The following is a 17,875-nucleotide window of genomic DNA, read 5'->3' as shown; positions in this document are numbered from 1 at the left end:
CCATTCAGTCTGGTATGCATTCTCCATGAAAGTCCTGGACCTAGGCCCAAACTCTAAGCACACACCTGCCCGTAGGAACTTACGAGAAAACATTTTGGCCAAACCCAAACTAATGAGTACCTTTGGCCTTTTTGCATGCAATTTTACACTATCCTTAATTGCAGATGCTGTTCACAAATACTACAGTCTTCCTTTTTCACTGCTAGTACCTATGTGTTGCAGTAATATCTGTCAGTGTTAAAAGCATCTTTTAAAAATGCTATTTTGTGCTTTCCTGTTATTTTAGCAAAAGGACATACAGGTAGTCACATTAGCTTTTCCTGAATCATTCCACCATTTCCTAGATTTTCATTACATTCGCATTAATTTCCAATTTATACAGCCACTTCCTTTTACATAGTTTCCGTATATTATCACGCTTCATTCCCAACCTAATCTAACTTATTTTTACTCTTCTTTTCTGCACACACAGCATAAGAAAAGAAAAATCGTGCTTTCAGCTAAAAACCTTCTGGGTTTTGGCCATGCAGGTTGTGGTAAAACTTCTGGGAGAACTCTATTTAGATCATGAGCTAGTTATAGTGAAGATTCGAGAGTTCCTTTGCAGGCAGTTGCAAGATGTGGTGGACTGCAGAACGTGTTTATATTACTTAACTGGTTATACACAATACTTAAGGCTCACTCGAAATTTTCAGTGACTCATTGCTTTGTCCTATAATTTCAGTGTCAATGTAGTTAGGAGAAATTCAGCAAAATCTGTAGGTTAAGGGGAATAATTCAGATGATAATTTCTGGATTGTTGGTTTTGATAACCAGATCCTTATGTTTTCTTGGCTTTTCTCTTTCAGTATCACAAAATCAACTGCTACATTAATTAAAATTATTTGTCTTATTTCCAATGAAAATACATAAAGGTATGGAGAACTTCAATAATTAAGTTCCTTAATGTGAGTCCCAATCCCAAAGGGAATAAATACCTTTTCCCTACACAAGCCAGGTTCTGAGTAATGCTGCTGAGGGTCACACTGCTGTATCTGACAAGCAATAGACATTCCATAGTTCTTCCATCCATAGACACAGATTTGTGTGACCACAGTAAATGAAATAAGGACTCTTTAGAGCAAAAACTAAAATAAAGAATGAAAATGCATTCTGTAAATAAATATGTTTAGAAAACAAGGTAATGACATGTGCTAAGAATCATTCTTCAGATAAATTAATATTTCAATGGCAGAACTCAAAGGTGTTTCTGATAGAGAAAAAACGAAATATTTGTACTCTATTAACTAGGTGGTTTTGAGGTGATGCAGAGAATTGAAACTTTTAGTTATCTGCCTTGCCTTTTTCTTCCTTCCTTGGAGATGAGCACATTCACCTGCTTAAATTCACCTTCTCATCATTTGAATCCAAGGCTGGCAGTGCGGTTCCTTGCAATGGCATCCTACCAACATTTGTTACTGACAGAAAACATCTTCAAGATCATCAGCTTTCTTTTTTTGTAGAACAGTACATATGTCAAACCTTCTTTAAGAAGTGCACAATCACTGCTAAATAACCCTGAGATAGCAGAGAAATCTATGTTTATGGTATAGATTGAGAGTGCACATTGTTCAGGTAAAGCTTTGAAGCCGTTCTCACAAAGATATTTATGCCCTTTTATGTACACTGATTACTAGGGGAAATTAGACTTTCAAGTAAGAACAAAAAATTAAATACAGATGTAGAACTTGGGTGTAGTGCCTAACCTGCAATTCTCAAGCGCTGAGACAAGCTGCCTGGAAAGTCAATTTAGTATTAGAAAAGGAAGCGGTTGGATCTTTCAACAAATCTAAAAACAAAAGATCCAGGTGGATCAAAATATAAGACGATGGCACCACTTAACACCGATGTTTGTTCCTTGTGACATGGCACCTGTGTGGGATTGTATAATCATAGCACACAAATAATAATTTACTTTCAACTATCTGGGCAAGTCCAAGTCTTAGCTTACTGTAGCTACAGTGTTTCCCTGGGAAATACTTTTTCAGCCCTTGAACATGGATGTACGGTCATTATTTCACTGAGGGACATTATAATAAATGATCATAAACAAACTTAAACCATATGTAGAACAGATAAATTTCTATACACATTTTCAATTTTTACACGTTTTCTCTGCCTCATTAAGGAAGAGGAATAAACAAGCAGGTTAAAAGTAATTTTGAAATACTATGCAAAGCCATGTCTATTGCTCATAGCAGTCAATTGTTCTACTGCAGTAATCTCATAGCCTGAAAAACTACTGTCCCCTCTCTAATGCAGTTTTTTTGTTTTCATCATACTGAATCTCTTCACCGCAGGAAAAAAAAAAAAAAGAAGCCACTTATTAGGTAGAGCCCAAAGAACTTTAATTTAATTCTGTACTGGCAGGCAAATTCTCAGGCACAAAAGACAGGCTCACTTTCTGATCGATGACAATTAGAAGGTACTGCACTCACCTGATAGTCTGATGTTGCAAAGTATCTGGATCAGTGGCATTTACTGTCAGCACAACACTGCCAATAGGGATGTTTTCTTCTTTTGTCACTGTCATTGGGTTTGGGTGGAAAACTGGGCCTTCATTCACATCCTCAACAGTGATCTGAACTGTTGCCGTGGAACTGGGACCATAGGCTATGTCTGGAATCAGCGGGTCTTCATTTTCTACTTTGATCAGCAGCGTGTGAAACGCCGAAATCTCATAGTCTAAAGGCTGTAAAACATATCATAAAGTCAGAGTGCAAGGTGCAAAGACAGCACTTAACACCTTTTTCCTTGTACCCCATTGCAAACTTGCAGAAGACAGAACTAGCCAGAAAGGGACAGTAGCATTCATTGCATCTGCTACGGGGTCAGAGCTTAGCATTAGACACTATGGTAGTTATAAAGTGCATTAAAGATAATGAACTTAATGGACTTAATGAAAGATGGAGATGTCCCTCTATCCAAGAGCATGTATTCTCTTGCCATACCTCATACATATAATTTAATTCTCATATACACATGCTTATTTATGATGTAATATGCATTTAGCAAACGAATCAGTCATACTTAGTAGCTACTTAGCATAAGTAACATAAGGCTATTTTCTCAGTTTATATCTTGAAATCAAAAGTGCCACTATGAAAACATAGACCGTTTGTCTTAAGAATTGAAAATGCCTCTTCAGAAGTCAGAGAAGATTATGGTACAGGCAGCAATCAGGGCTATCTTCTCTTTTTTAAAGTGTGAGATATAGGATTATCTTCATGTGAAGACAGGCAATAAATTTTTTCATAAGACTTTAGAAATGCAGGACCAAAGATGGCTCTTCAGTTCAGTCTGAAGCCACGTCCCTTACTTCCCTGGTATTTGCATCTGTGTTCTTTAACCATGAACAAAATGTGACCCTTGAATTCTAATTGTACCCGCAGTCACAAACAAAACTTTGTTATAAAAGTCTCACCATTAATTGTGATGCTGGCTGCACAACTACTTGTTATTTAAGTACAACAGTATTATAGTTAGCAACAGGTTCTGTGGCTAAAGAAGTAAGGTTACTACGACAGAAGAAGGGGTTGTACATTTTGTTTGGACAAGGACCGGTAGCCGACTCTACTTTTGAGTAACTTCTTATGCAGTAAATCCACTGGGTGGACCTTACAGTAACGATACAATACAACAACAAATTGCTCTTACTTTGACAACAGAGAGCATTCCCTCATTAGTCTGGGGATTGGTATGGATTTCAAAACTCTGCCCTGGGTTTCCATTAATGATGGTGTAGACAGCTCTCCATGCTCCGGTTGCTGGGTCATCTCGGTCACCAACGGTTAAGTTTACTATTACACCCGTGACTCCCTCCTTTACTGTTGCTTGAAACTAGGGGGAAAAAAAAAAAACCACCATAAGAGGAAACTGTTACTATTTTCAGTTAATGACCACACACACATATGAATTATCCAAGTCAGCATTAATTATTTACCACAACAGGAGAAAGATGTAATCCTTGACTGAAACTGAATGTTATAGGCTCTAAATAATACATTTTCACTCATGAAATATAAGGTAGCGCATTACAGCTGCTCTCCGTTTAATAGATGGCAGATAAGCAGCAGTGTGATAGGAATCAAGCTTTGGAAGATTCTGATCACAAGACAACAGTTCGTCTTGTATAAGTGGAAAAGTGAATCCTGAAAATACATACAGTGTTGCATGGGTGTACATGCTATCGGAACCAGAACTATACTCCTAGCTACACAGAAGAGGAAGTGGACTAATACAGCCCATTTTTGCCCTGAAATGTACTTATTTAAAATAATCCAATTTTGCGTTTCAGACTAGTAAATTACCCCACCCATATTGATTTTTCACTATACTGTTATCAATACAATAAACCATTTTTCACAAAAAGTGCTCCCATACCATTTTTTTGAGGGGTTGCTGTAAAAGACTCAAAAATAATTGATCCTCATGCTACCACTTTGTCTACGTAACTAAAAGTCAGTGTTACTTTCCTTTTTCATGGACGAATTTTTTATGACCTTGTGAAGTTTGTTGCACTGCTGTACTATTCAGCTAGCCAAGCCTTATGAGAAAATTCTAATTTACTATCCAGACAAACAGTGTATAACATCATTCTTATTTATGTGGGAAAAACATTAAGCAAGCCGATGGAAAAGCTTGTAAGGGTCAGACTTAATAATACTCCTCACCTTTCAAGTACTTGAAGCTGACGTGCTAAAAGCACTGTATGTAAGAGTGATAAGATAATACCTGCTTTATAGGTGGATAAACTAGAATGATAACATACCTAATCCTGAGAAGTGCTGAACATCAGCAGTAGCATTATAGATCATTAGGAAATCTTAACTTTTCTAGGGATTAAGCCTTTAAAAGTCCAAAATTACTAATTTTAATGACACAAATAGGCTTTGCTGTACGTGCACTGCTTAAAAGCTACATCGTCGGTGACAATATATCACTCAAGGGCAAAAATCACCCAAGTGGCTTCGAGACCTGAATAGACTAAATACCTTTTGCTCTGTCTTATAGACCACATGAAGTCATAACACTGCAGAAGATTTAGTGAGAATACTGAGTCCAGAAAATGTTATTTTATTAATATATAGACTTCACAGTCTGGATAAATACTAGGTAAAATGGATTTCCTCATAGTAAAATACAGAGGAGAGGATTTTGTCTTCTGTGTTATCTTTTTAAAAATTTCTTCCAATAGATTTGACTTATGTTTCCAAAGCCTTTTTCAATTTAGCTGCATAATTTGAGTGCATGCATTCAGTCCAAGCTTTCCAGCCTCAGACCTGATTTTGTAAAAGGATGACATTAATGATTGGCTATTTCTATCTTCTTTGGTATATTTAACAAAGGATTTAAAGATTATTTTTATTTTGATAGTTAATATGTAACAGGTTGTGATTGAGCTTTTTTTCAGACAGATCATTAAGCTCATTTGCAGTTTAATTAACTCTAAATGATAATATAACAATATTTTCACTTGCTTTGAAACAAATCAAAAGAAAAGCTCTATTAAGAATCTTGGAAATAACAGAGGAATGATTACCAAGATTGTATTTCTTCCTGCTCAGCAAAGTGCTGTCACTGGAAAGCACACTTGGATACCTCTTACTCTAATTGAAAATTAAGTGATTAGCCTGATTGATATTTTTGTATTATTTCATATTGTCTCAGCTTGAGCATGTATAAAATGAGACATCAGAACCATAAGAGCCAGAATTTTTCTGAACGAGTGTTCAGTACCAAACAATTCCTATTTAGCTATGCAAAAAGGTGATTAGACTTCAAGGAACATAATCCTAAAGCATCTAACCCTTAGATTTGACTGGGAATCTGGTCCTAATTCATATTGATCCTTCTGAAAAATCTTTCCCTTAATCCACTAGACTGATTCAATTAATTGTTCGATACTCCCTGGATCACCTTGGGAACAGTGAGACCTGTTAGGGTAAAATATTTAAATATCTGGCTATTTTATCCAGATACATAACTGCAAAACCAGTGAGATAAATTTATTATGCTTACCCCACCAGTGCCAGACTATGATGGAAAAGGCTGCCTTGATGTGCCAGCTAGTTCAAAAAATATTGAATGTCAGTTTAAAGATATCTAATTCAAGGGTATCTCAGCTGGGGTTGGCTTTCTTCTGCATTCCTGTTTTCTCCTTATTTAGGAAGGGCTCTCAGTACCTTCAGCTGAAGTGAGTTAGTAGTGCAGAAAGGGCACACAGACTTGCTGGGGGCATAAAACTGCAGCTTCTGACACCTGCAGATCAAGGAAATGACAACGTCTACAAGCAAAGGCTGTGCCAAGCCGAATAATTTCAAGTGTAGTGATACACTTACCCCTAGCATTCTTTGCATTTTAGAAATGACCACATAAGCACAGAGGGTATTTGAAGCTGTCTGGAACATTAAGAGTAAAATCCGTTCAAGATGGATGAAAAAGCCGAATGATCAAATCACAGAAGTTGTCACATGGGTCTACTCTAAATTTATAATGTGAAAAGTGTAATAAATCACAGATATGTGATTGCAAAAGACAAATATCTACTGCGAAATAGAGAGGTCCAGAAAAATATAGTGTGTATTATCTAGAAGGTGAACTCTTTTGCCTGTTCAGCCACCTTCATATAAAGAATAGATTTCCTAGTGTTAGAAAAATCTGTTACATGAATACTAGATCCTTTTAAAAAAACAAAAGAAGGGAATTTTAAAACTATGAAAGGACAAAAACAGGAATTAGTTTTGGAAATAGAGAAAAAATAACCACAGGTTCATCATGTTTCAAAATGAAAGGTTTACAGTCTCAAAGCACGGTGCTTAACTGGGAGAATCTGATCCAGTGTTCTACAATAAAACCCCATAGTGACTAACACTAATAACTGGATCACAAGTTAATTGATTTCACTCTTTTTAAATATCTGCACATCCCCTAAGCACCACTATAAATTAAGAATAAAATAGATGAGTTCAGTACTTTATTTAAAACTGTTATCTTCTGGACCCATATTAAAAATAATAACGTGGAAGGCAAATACCTTGGGCCAGAGTTGCACTTGGGTGGAAGGATCTATGTTCATTTACTGCTACTGAGCATTTGAACATGTAAGGTTAACTTGCTCTGTGGAGTGATATGTCATTTTGTCATTTACTGTGCTTATCATGCATACAGCCTACAAATTTTAGTAATTCTGTCATATTTAGTTTCATAAACATAGGGAAAAAAAGACCCGATTCCCCTTTTTCTGCAGTCAAAAGCTTATGAGAAAATGCAGAAAGACAGACAACAGACTGATAGCAACTTAGAAAGAAACAATGAGTGAACAGCAGTCAGCAGGCTACACTTAATCATCAGGTTTTGGTAGACAAATGAGACTATTAACAAATAACTGAGAGACATCAAGGAAATATAATGATAGATATTGATGAAGAGCTCCTCCAAGAGTGTGAGGGTAGCGTGTGAGGAAGCACAAATAGACTCGAAAATGTAATGAGTGAGCAATGTTTGCTGTCTTGATGGACTGATGGGAAGTAGATATCAACCATTGGACGTTCTTGTGAGATATCACATAGATGGTTCCACTAGGCATGGAGGTTCCTGAGTGTGAAAACAGGCAGCTTGTATTTCTTACAACAAAGGAGTCAGTAAAGGGATAGCAAGGATATGAGTAACATTCAAAACAACTGTGTTAGAATACAGCCTATGTAACAGCACCCAGGGTAGCTCTGAGCAGAAGAGATAAACTCAGTTCAGCAGACAAATTCTATTTCTCCCTTCCCTGGATCTTGCAAGCCTGCTCCAAACTATGTGCAAAGCTCGAGAAGATAAAATAAAAAATTATGGTTCCAAGCTGGTGGGAATTTTATCTTAGTGAGTAGAGGAAATTCACGATGGCAGCTATCTACTGAGAATAATTAGGCCTGCATCAAAGGCTAGCTAAAGGGAGAAGTCAAGTGGGGAAACAAAGAAATTGAACCACAGCTTAATTTTAGTAGCTGTTTCCTGGCAGAGCCAGGATATAATATAACACTGAGCCAAATCCTCCTCCACACTGAGTCCTATGGCGAACTGGTGGGACACTATGGCGACAGCTCCTCTCGCTGAACAGCAAAATGTCTCTGTATGGGCTCAAGAAAAAACAGTCTTGTCAGAGTTCCACCGCAGGGCGGATACATGAAAAGATCACTTTGTCAAATATTATCACCCAGGATTCCAGGCACTAACCCCATCTCAGACTGAAACAAAACTGGAAATGGTACCTAGCCTGTATGAAAATTGGATTCTTATCTGACAGCCTTATTTAAAGCTTCTGTAGGAAGTGAGATCTTATTTAGTGGCTTCTCAGAGCACAGAGGAACAAATGAACTTAACTGCATCAGAATCACCTGAATGTCTACTGTCCAGCAACAGCGTGAGCATGCAGCAATAACCTTAATACCTTTATGAAGCCACCAAAACACTCTCAGAGTGGGGTACCGAAACACCCAAATTAAAAAGCTGCCACAAGCAACAAACGCAGTGCAAGGTAAACGTGTCTGGGGTTGGTGATTGCTACCCCATGGCTCATTAAGATTCTGCATGCTGTAATTCCCAGTCAAGAACAAACAAATTAAAACTGCATGTCAGTTTGCATTTGTCAGGCGATATTCCAGTTGAAGGTATTCTGTGCTACTGTCATATGTTTGTTTCCTCATCTATATATCATAAAAAATGAAAAATATATTAATACACATGTCACTATTAGAAATTCTCCAGGGACATGGTATTATTGTATTTGTCCTCCACTGAAGTCCACTGCTTTTGCAACCATATTTTGTTTATCTGCTTTCTTGAAAATCTGAAGACAAGCTTATACAGTCTCTTGCAATCTGCTTGCTTTTTATGTCTTTCACTTTTCAGCCATTCAGTATGTGCACTTGACTGGCCAATATTTATTTGTTAAGGAAATAATGTATTTTCCATAGCTCTGTATCTGGAATGTCTCCAAGAAAAAAATGAATTTTCAGAATGATCACAAAAATTTTCATTCTCAAGCCATCAGGAATGAGAATCTCATAAATGTCAGTAATGGATATTTCTTGTGGAATTCCCTGGGACACAAAGCCCAGCTTGCCAGTTAGCAATGGATCAAGTAATCTGGTGCTTGGAGCTCATCAGGCTTCATCAACTAAGCAGGTGAAGTACTAGGTGGAAATATTTAGTGTAACATTTGTGCATTGAACAAGGTGATACTGATGATTCTTCAGTCACCTTTCATCTCAGCACAATGACCAAACGTGCTGGTCTGTTATCGCAGGCCCTTGGCAGGCTGAAAAACAGAGGACCTGACCAACTGCAGTTTATACTGAACTCTTTATATGAGCAATTTAGTTGCCAATTTTGTGGTCAGGGCAAATTGTAACTTGGTATTACATTCTCCCTAATCTCTTCTACAGATTTTGAAGGTATATTCCCTCTTAAAACTGTGCATAGCCTTTACTATATGGACACAAATAGCCGCTGTATTTCACTACAGAGATAGCTGTATTAACGTAATGGATTAAGTTGATGTAAGCTGTACACAAAGGAACATATGAAGCACTTTGGAAGCCATTTAGCTGAAAGACACTCTGTAAATATAAAGCATTATCGTAGCATGACAGGGATTTGACGGTGTAAACTAGATGCAAAACACAAATTAAAGCTATGAGTCACCTGAACAGTCTTTAGTAATTTTCATTGTCTTACTGCCATAATGCTGGCTCATAGGCACTATACTATCTCTTAACTTAAAGTGTTTCTTTCAGCTTATTCTATATATTTTTCTAAGTACATAATATACTTTCGTCTCCCTAGTGAAATTACAGAAAGAATTCAATTGTAGCTTAGAAAAAATCTTTCCGAATATATGAAATTGACCATAATCATTTTGGATGCATTTTCACTTTTTACTTTTGAATGATTTTCACAGGCTGTGCATTGTAAATGCCTTGTGATCTTTCAAGGCACACACCAGTTGCTTTACAAAGTAAAAGTACTGCTCAATAATGAAAGACTGAATGAATATTTTTGCCTACTCTATGCTGCAGCCTGCAAGAACAGCAACAAATCCAAAAGATTAATTAGCTAAATGGAAGGCCAAAGATTAAATTCTGCTCTCTGTAACGTGACTACAGTTTCTGTAGGCTCTATACATTTGTGCCTTTTTATTGAAAAACCCATAGATGCTTAATATCACCGATATTAATCATGGATGATCAAAAAAAGGCAAGTTTCAACATGACTTTATTTTGGTTCGCTGCTCATTAGTCTGCTTGGCAATTACTACTAAGAAGTACTAGTAATGCAACAAACAGAGAAACAAGAAAGTATTAACCAGGCTGTTTCCCCATGCTCCAAGTCCCTCTGTGAGCGGTTCTCCATTGTGACAGAGCCAAGCTATCTCTGGGATTCAGTGGGACAACTTCAAGAACTCTTTAGGTATTAGGATCCATGGTTGAGTGGGGCAGGCACCAAATGCAAAACCAACAGGGTAAAATAAATGGATGGATGGATGGATGGATGGATGGATGGATGGATGGATGGATGGATGGATGGATGACCTACTGGGCACCACACGAGTTGCCTGTGAAGTTGCCAGAGTGCCAATGTGAAGAGTCCTTCCATCCCTCTTGCAGACATCATAAATCTTAAAAAACTTTGAGGACCTACAGAGTAAGATCCTCATAAAATTAATAAATTAATTTAAAGATCTTTCCTTTCTGCTTCTTTCTCACAGCAGCACTGGAACCCCATTCAGAGCTGATGTTGTATTCCTATCCTCTCATTTATGTGCTTGCAGAAGACTGAAGAGCCATTCAGGGACTGTAAATAAGTGATAGTGAAGGATACTTGAAAATAACCACTTTTTAAAAATAATTGTGAAGACTTTTGTTTACATTTGACTTTGCCTCTTTCTCAGCCCAGCTCATGGCCTCACCGAGTGAAGGCAAAAAAGATAATTCTATCATGTATTAATCATATGTTGAATGCCTGCTTCAAAGCCTGTTACCTCCAGGGTGCACATCAAATGTAGCACAGTTGTCTGAAGATTCAGAAGGAAGACCAACATACTCTCTCTTTTTCAGAATACATACATTTTAAAAAGGATTCATTCTTCTTTTCACTTTTCCACCTAGAAATGCAAAGTGTGTTCAACTATTTCTAGAATAAATCAAGTCCCCACAAACACAACGGACACTTCTAGAATGATGGGTGCATCACAGAAAAACAAAGACTCCTTCTTCAGGTGGACAGAGGTCAGCAAAAGGTCACTGTAATATTTACTACACTTAAGGTACATTTGAGAAAAACTCAAAGAAATAATGATGTTATTTTCTTATCTATCAAAAAATTCTTTCCCCCCAGGTAGAACAAACCTTATGTTTAAAGCAACAGCATCATAGAAAATGATGATCTGACCAAACCTGAAAGAGCAGGCTACACCTATTCACCTGTTACAGCATCAACGTTGCCTAGGGACCAGGGAGATATCTGCTTTTCGCATTTATGAGACCACTTGTGCTGTATTCAGCCAACCCAGCTACGTATTATTTCTTCCTCGGTGCACTTCCCATCAAGAGCACTGTTAAGCCTACCTTCTTTCTAAGATGCTGGTTGTCTTCTTTAAATAGAATGAACTTTAAATAGAATAGGCTTAGCTGGATTTTTCTTTCTTTTTCATCCACTGCATATTAGGAGCAGAAAGGTTTTACAGGCTTTTCCCGCCATCAATCCACATAGCTCTCACTTATGCTAATGATGGTCACAAGGGAAGGGAAGAAGGCCTTGTTAAATGCTCCTGTTTCATTTTTAGCAAAGACTTTTTCCTATCCAAACCAACTTTTCTCATGCTGAAGATTAACATCTGAACATATATGGCTGAGCTTACTGATATTGTCTTATTAATAGAAGAAAGTGTGGAAACCATCTAGTCATATTACAAGGAACTTACGTAAACTCTCCTGTGCCACTAAGACTGCTTCACGTTCCAGACCCAGTTACAGTTACCCTAAGCAACAAATTCCTCTGACTGATTCCCCGATTGTCACGTTTTTGGAGTTTGGACATGGAATGGGTTCAGAAAAGATGTCCTCTCTACCTGTTGAAGTTGCTACCTGTACCATTTAGGCTTCTTAGTAGCAGGACAGATGAATTCATTCCTTTCTGAACAGCGAAGTGGGAGATAAAAGGGGAATTTTATCATGACAGAAAAGTTGTTTTGATAGCATTAGCTGTAACATGAATATGCAGAGACCAGATAATTAACTAGAATGTCTGGAAGACTTAGAGGAATGAAGGGGGAGCTGCTCTAGTGGCTTTAGTCTCCTCCCAGGTATAAATAAATGCAAAGTGGCCTCTGTACTGATGGGGAGGGAGCTGGGCAGCGACAAGAGCTTTACTATATCAAAGCTACTCATGATTTTTAAATTATTGTCATTAGGAAGTAGAGAAGGGATTTGCTGACTTCTCTTTGGGAAGGTAACTTCCAGGATTTTTTTTCATATGTGCACAAAAACTATATTTCAGTGCTATACAAAAGTGAACTAATGGAAGAAGTTAAAGAAAAAGAATGCTTCATTCTAAATAAGTCAAATACAATTCTAGAGGGATCTTGTTCCTCTATATAACTACTACTAGAGTTACAAATGAATGTTCTGTGGAATCCTAATTTCATGCCTTACTACATTTTTATTAACACAAATCTGTTCACTCCCCTATTGTTTGAGGACTCAGCACTGAATGATATATTCCTGAATACTTTACCAAACATGTTCTTAGAACTCACATGAGCTACAACTGTACACTGATGGAAAAATAAAATGCCAAGAAATCCATTCTGACAAGCAAGGTTTATACAGGTCTTGATGGGGAGAAAGAAAAAGAAAAAATAAAAAGCCCTTTAAGATGATGCTCTTATTACTCAGGAAATCATTACCTAAAACGATGTAACCTGTCTGGGACTGATTTTTCTGTGTGTTTCTCCTGCCTTACATGAACACCAAATAGCAATGCATTCATTTTTTTGAATGCACAGTCTAATTTAGAGAATTTTGTACCACTGTTGGCTCTTTTAAATATTTGGTCAAACATATTGAATAGTCATTTCCAGTGACTCAGCATCACTTTTGACAGCCTGAAGTTGAGCACAGTTTTCTGAAAAAAACCACCAATTCTAAATTTAAAGAACCTAAGCGATAAGAATACTATTACATTCTTTAGCAATCAGCTCCAATGGTTATTTGATCTCTGTTTAAAATCATGATTACCTCTCAACTGTGTATAAATAAGGAAATAATAAATTAGTCTATGAAGCTCATATATAGACACCAGCTTCATAGCAACTGTCACAATTTTTGGAACCCACTTAGTTCAAGATCGGTTTTAAAACATATGTTAAATACAATTTGATCATTAAATGATAGATGGAACTGAGTCATAATTTAACAGTATTCCTAAATAAGATCGCACTGACTAAGGAAATAATGGATTAACGTGAGGCTTTTCAAATCCTTTACACACTTTTCAGAACATCATGAAAACACTATTTTGGTACCTTAATATTGCAAGACTGAACCGTATTCTTACCAGGTTAAGAAGACAACATGTCTTTGTAGAGAGGTGGAAATTACAATGTAAATGAGACTTTTTCCATGGCCGAATCTTTGGGCTCTTTGATAAAAAGAAAGCATATGCATCCAAATGAGAAATCTTGCTTTTTCTGCCCTGAGAGGACATTGCTTCCAAAGAAGATAGTTATTCACTGTGCCAGCTTACAGCTGATCATGACCCATGCTGCCAACAACAGATGTTTTGACAGTGGTTAAGCTTCTTCAGATGGTCTTTGGTGAGCAGTGCCTAGCAGCACCATTTGAAGCATTCAAAGCAACTTGTATCTCTAGAATATTTTAGCAATGAATTTCATCAATTCCCCAAACTTCTGGCATTTTAGGTTGTGCCAACTGATGGGGATGAGATGCCCTAGATTTACAAGCCCCTCCAGCTGAGAGCTGTCTGAAGTTAGCCCAGTTTGAAGACTTTTTTGGAAGCAGATAAGAACTCTGCAAGGTTTCACACTGTTCCAGTGGAGGCAGGAGGTACAGATGGAAGTTTACAGGCAGTATTATCTGCAGTGATACAGAATCTGTGTGAATTTTAAAAATGAAATCTCTCGCCAGCATTTTGTTTTCTGTGGAAAACTGGGTGGGGAAAGGAGAATTTGGGCTGAACACTCTATATTTCAATCCATCTGAACACAATAGGTATTCCAAGTCTGCCAACAAACTGATGAAGTCCACTGCATGCAGTTTCTTCTACCATATATACATGATTTTTTTCCTCAAATGATCTAGCCTACATCATCTTTGCACAACATTCATTAAGCAGAAATATTACTGCTATATCCAAAAGCTATGATATAAGAAGAATCATTTAGAAATCACAGACATAGGTGAACTATCATGATTCCTTTTGTGTTTTCCTCCCATAGCTGAAAAATTTTTATATCTTGAACATCCAGGTAAGCACAGACCTCTCATTACCCTGATAGGGAACAACAAGGTCCTGGGGTCTCCAACCCTATTAGCACAGAAAATTAATTTCCCAAGATCAAGAAGAAAGAATAATAGAAATAAATGCAGCCTATTTGACCAATGACTATGGAGTGATCTGAACCTCTCCACATAGCTCTGTGATGGGAGGTTTCAAATGCAGTTTGAGAGGAGATCACTTGCAGCTGGGGTAGCCTGCTTTGAAAACACATGAGATTTAAACGTATATTAAGAAAACAGATTTAAGATGTATTGAGACAAACACGGGGCAACAGATATATGGTTTGGTACTGCACAGATGTGGAAAAGGTCAGGAAAAAAGCAAAGGTATGCTAAATGAATTTACTACTTTCTGCTAAAGGGTTACCCATCTCCATCTCCCACTACCCAGCTCCTTTTGCCAGTGCTCATTTCATCTTTTCTTGAAAGAAAAATATTTCTAATAAAGGAAAATGAAACATTCCTTTTGTAAGTGCCCACTGTGTGCTTATTTCCTGTCTAGAATGTTGCAGAGAGAACATTCAGGGCCCTTTCATTTTCTCACCTGTAATTTATGTTTTCCTAACCATACATTCACTGTACACACAGTCTTCTTGAACACAAACACCGCTGCAGGCTCAGCTGGGTGAGTTTTGTTGTAAATAGATACATTTGGTCCATTTTATCAATGAGAATAAAGAATGAACTCAGAATTTTTATATATCCTGATAATGAATTCTCTCTAAGCTATTTGGAGAACGTGAATGATGACAAGTTTGATGGCAGTGCTCCCCAGTTTATGTGTCTGAGTACAAAGTATTAGGAGGGAGGTCAAGACAAGCCAAGGCACTACACTTGTGCTTTGGGCAGAAAGATGTGCCCGCGCACCGTGAAGTTTATATACAGTGAATCGAGCCTCTGAGACCTACCTTGTACGGGCTGCAGGGATTACCTGACCATGAACAGCAAAGGTGGCCTGTCCCACTGGCACATCACTGTTACTGTGCCTGTGAAGACCATCACTGTAATGTGGTGACAGAAGGTGAGAAGCATCACGCCTAGCACAAACGCACCCCACGGTCAGTCTGGGTAGGAGCAGAAAGTCTAATGCACCTATGCGTTAGAGCCGCTACAGCTCAATCTTGTTGGGATGTCCAGAATTCATACAATTCCTTTACCCTGGACACAGGTAATGCTGTGGTACGCTTGGAAATCCTTGAGCAGCAGCTTAAGTCCTTCAATTCCAAGCAGAACAAATTTATAATGCAAATAAAGGCAATTCCCAGGAAAAACAGGTGACACCAATAAGATAAATAAGCATTTGGTATTATCATTGGTTTCTATCAGAAAAGCTTTTCTACAGGGTTGAATGCTTATTAAATCGGGACATGTATGAAGAAAATTAGTTTATTAAGTAACAGTGTTATTCCTCTCTCAAGACTGCTTTCCCTTTTTCCATAGCAAATCTCTACATAATATGCTAATACATCTGCATCAAAATTGCCACACTGAACTCTTCCCAAGGAGAGCAAGCAAGTACACTAGCAATTAATTGGATCCTAACACACATTTCTAGATACAGATTTTTCAACTGAGCTTGCCAGTTCTAGGGGAAATCATTTTAAGGGACAATAAATAGCACTTTATTTCTATACGCAGCAGTATGATATACTGTAAGCAGCCACCCTTTCTCCCCTTGGAAGGGAGAAAAATGCTGCGCTGGCAGGTAGCTTGAAACATATACTATTTCTTGCTTCTGAGTAAGCTCATAATTAGAGTAGAAACATGAGGAACAATTTCAATGGAGCTGTAAACTCCAACAAGGGGGGGGGGGGGAAATCCAACCGGAGGAAAAAAAATCTATTTGAGGTTAGAACAAAATCTTTTTTAATCTAGCTAATGCTACTTTTGTGCTGATGCTGATCATTATATTTATTACTAAACTGTCGGACATTCCAAAGCGTTGACACATGACTTCACTTACCAGAAAAGCAATCACTTTTAGATATTCAGCTGGATGATTAATATGTAGATACCTGATTTTTAGTGAATTAAACCAAGTTGTATCAATTTGGTGGTCTTTAGGATTTATAATCAAACCCTGATGACATCTGATTAATGCTAGCATAGGCTCCCTGAACCTTACAATACTCTTGTTCCTTTGGAGCTCAGATCACGGCAGGCTGATTACCCCCCTGATTATCTTGAGTAACCGGGGTCAGAGGTTAGCTAGCACCACAGAACACATTTAATTCAATCAATTCAGTTAGTGTAGCAGTTGGGAAAAAAATTATTCCAATTGCTGTAACACTGCATTAGAAAATTTGCCCAGGATTTCTGTGCTCCAACTGATGAGCATTTTTGCTTAATTTCTAATTTAATATTCTGCTGGGGTTTGCAACTTCAATTACTTGTGATATTTTCACTCATAACATCAGGGGCACTGAGCTTGGGGGGGAGAAAGGAAAACCAGAGTAAGAAGAGCTGCTCGTATTAACCTGTATAATAACCTTTTCTCACAGACACACACACACTTTCATAGCTCAGTTGTGGTTTTTCTGGTTACACACTCTAGTGGTGACTCAGAAAAGTCCTCTTGGTTCTTTCAATTTGTCCTTTTTTTTTTTTTTTCACTGACAGATTTTAGCTCTTTTAGTAGATTTTTAATATTGTTTAGCTGAGTATCACTTCATTTGTCTTATAAGCAAAGAGACTCTGATCACTTGTGATACGCCACAGTCCTACATTCAGAAAGCCCAGCACCCCCGTGTGTGCTCAGATGGAGTTTGGGGGAGCTCATTAAAGATAACGGCACTGTACTTCAGTCACCTGAAGCAGCAAGTGCTGTGTCTGGGATGAGATATCAAAAAGGACCTCTTACTACTCCCTGAAAGCCCCAAGGCACTTCTCACATGAATACAAATGCCCAGCAGCTCAGTTTGACTCTTGCTAGTTAGTTTTGCATCTTAGATAGCAATCCCGAGTCTGCTGATGCACAGATATTCTTTATTGCGAGTCCTGAGGCTACTGCCACAGCCACGGACTCTGACTTCTGACCCAGAGATGGGTTGGTTATCCGTTTCAATGGTCTAATGATGCTGGAGAACTTAGAACTTTCTTTACACTTCAGAATGAATCAGTGCACATCACTCACTCCCACACCAATTGAGACATAGGGCCACAGTTGCACAGTCTGCACCAGCCATGACACTTAAACTTCTTTCTGCTCTGTATGGGACTCAAGTGCTGTCCCAATCATTATTAACCGCAGCCCAGAAAACACAGAATGA

The 17,875-nt window shown here is 37.9% G+C and overlaps 1 protein-coding gene across 2 annotated transcripts in view; it reads right to left on the bottom strand.

Moving 5' to 3' along the window:
- Nucleotides 1–17,875, bottom strand: part of CDH13 (cadherin 13) — a 515,595-nt gene that overhangs the window by 64,348 nt on the left and 433,372 nt on the right. For both annotated transcript variants that reach the window (XM_074912996.1, XM_074912995.1), the window contains exons 9-10: nucleotides 3,697–3,879; nucleotides 2,478–2,731 (exon numbers count right to left, since the gene is read on the bottom strand). In XM_074912996.1, the coding sequence (XP_074769097.1) occupies nucleotides 2,478–2,731; nucleotides 3,697–3,879 (437 nt within the window). The remainder of the gene's footprint in view (nucleotides 1–2,477; nucleotides 2,732–3,696; nucleotides 3,880–17,875) is intronic.

Source organism: Athene noctua, chromosome 9 (assembly GCF_965140245.1).
Source record: "Athene noctua chromosome 9, bAthNoc1.hap1.1, whole genome shotgun sequence".
Lineage (NCBI taxonomy): Eukaryota > Metazoa > Chordata > Aves > Strigiformes > Strigidae > Athene > Athene noctua.
This window is presented reverse-complemented; position numbering and strand designations above follow the sequence as displayed.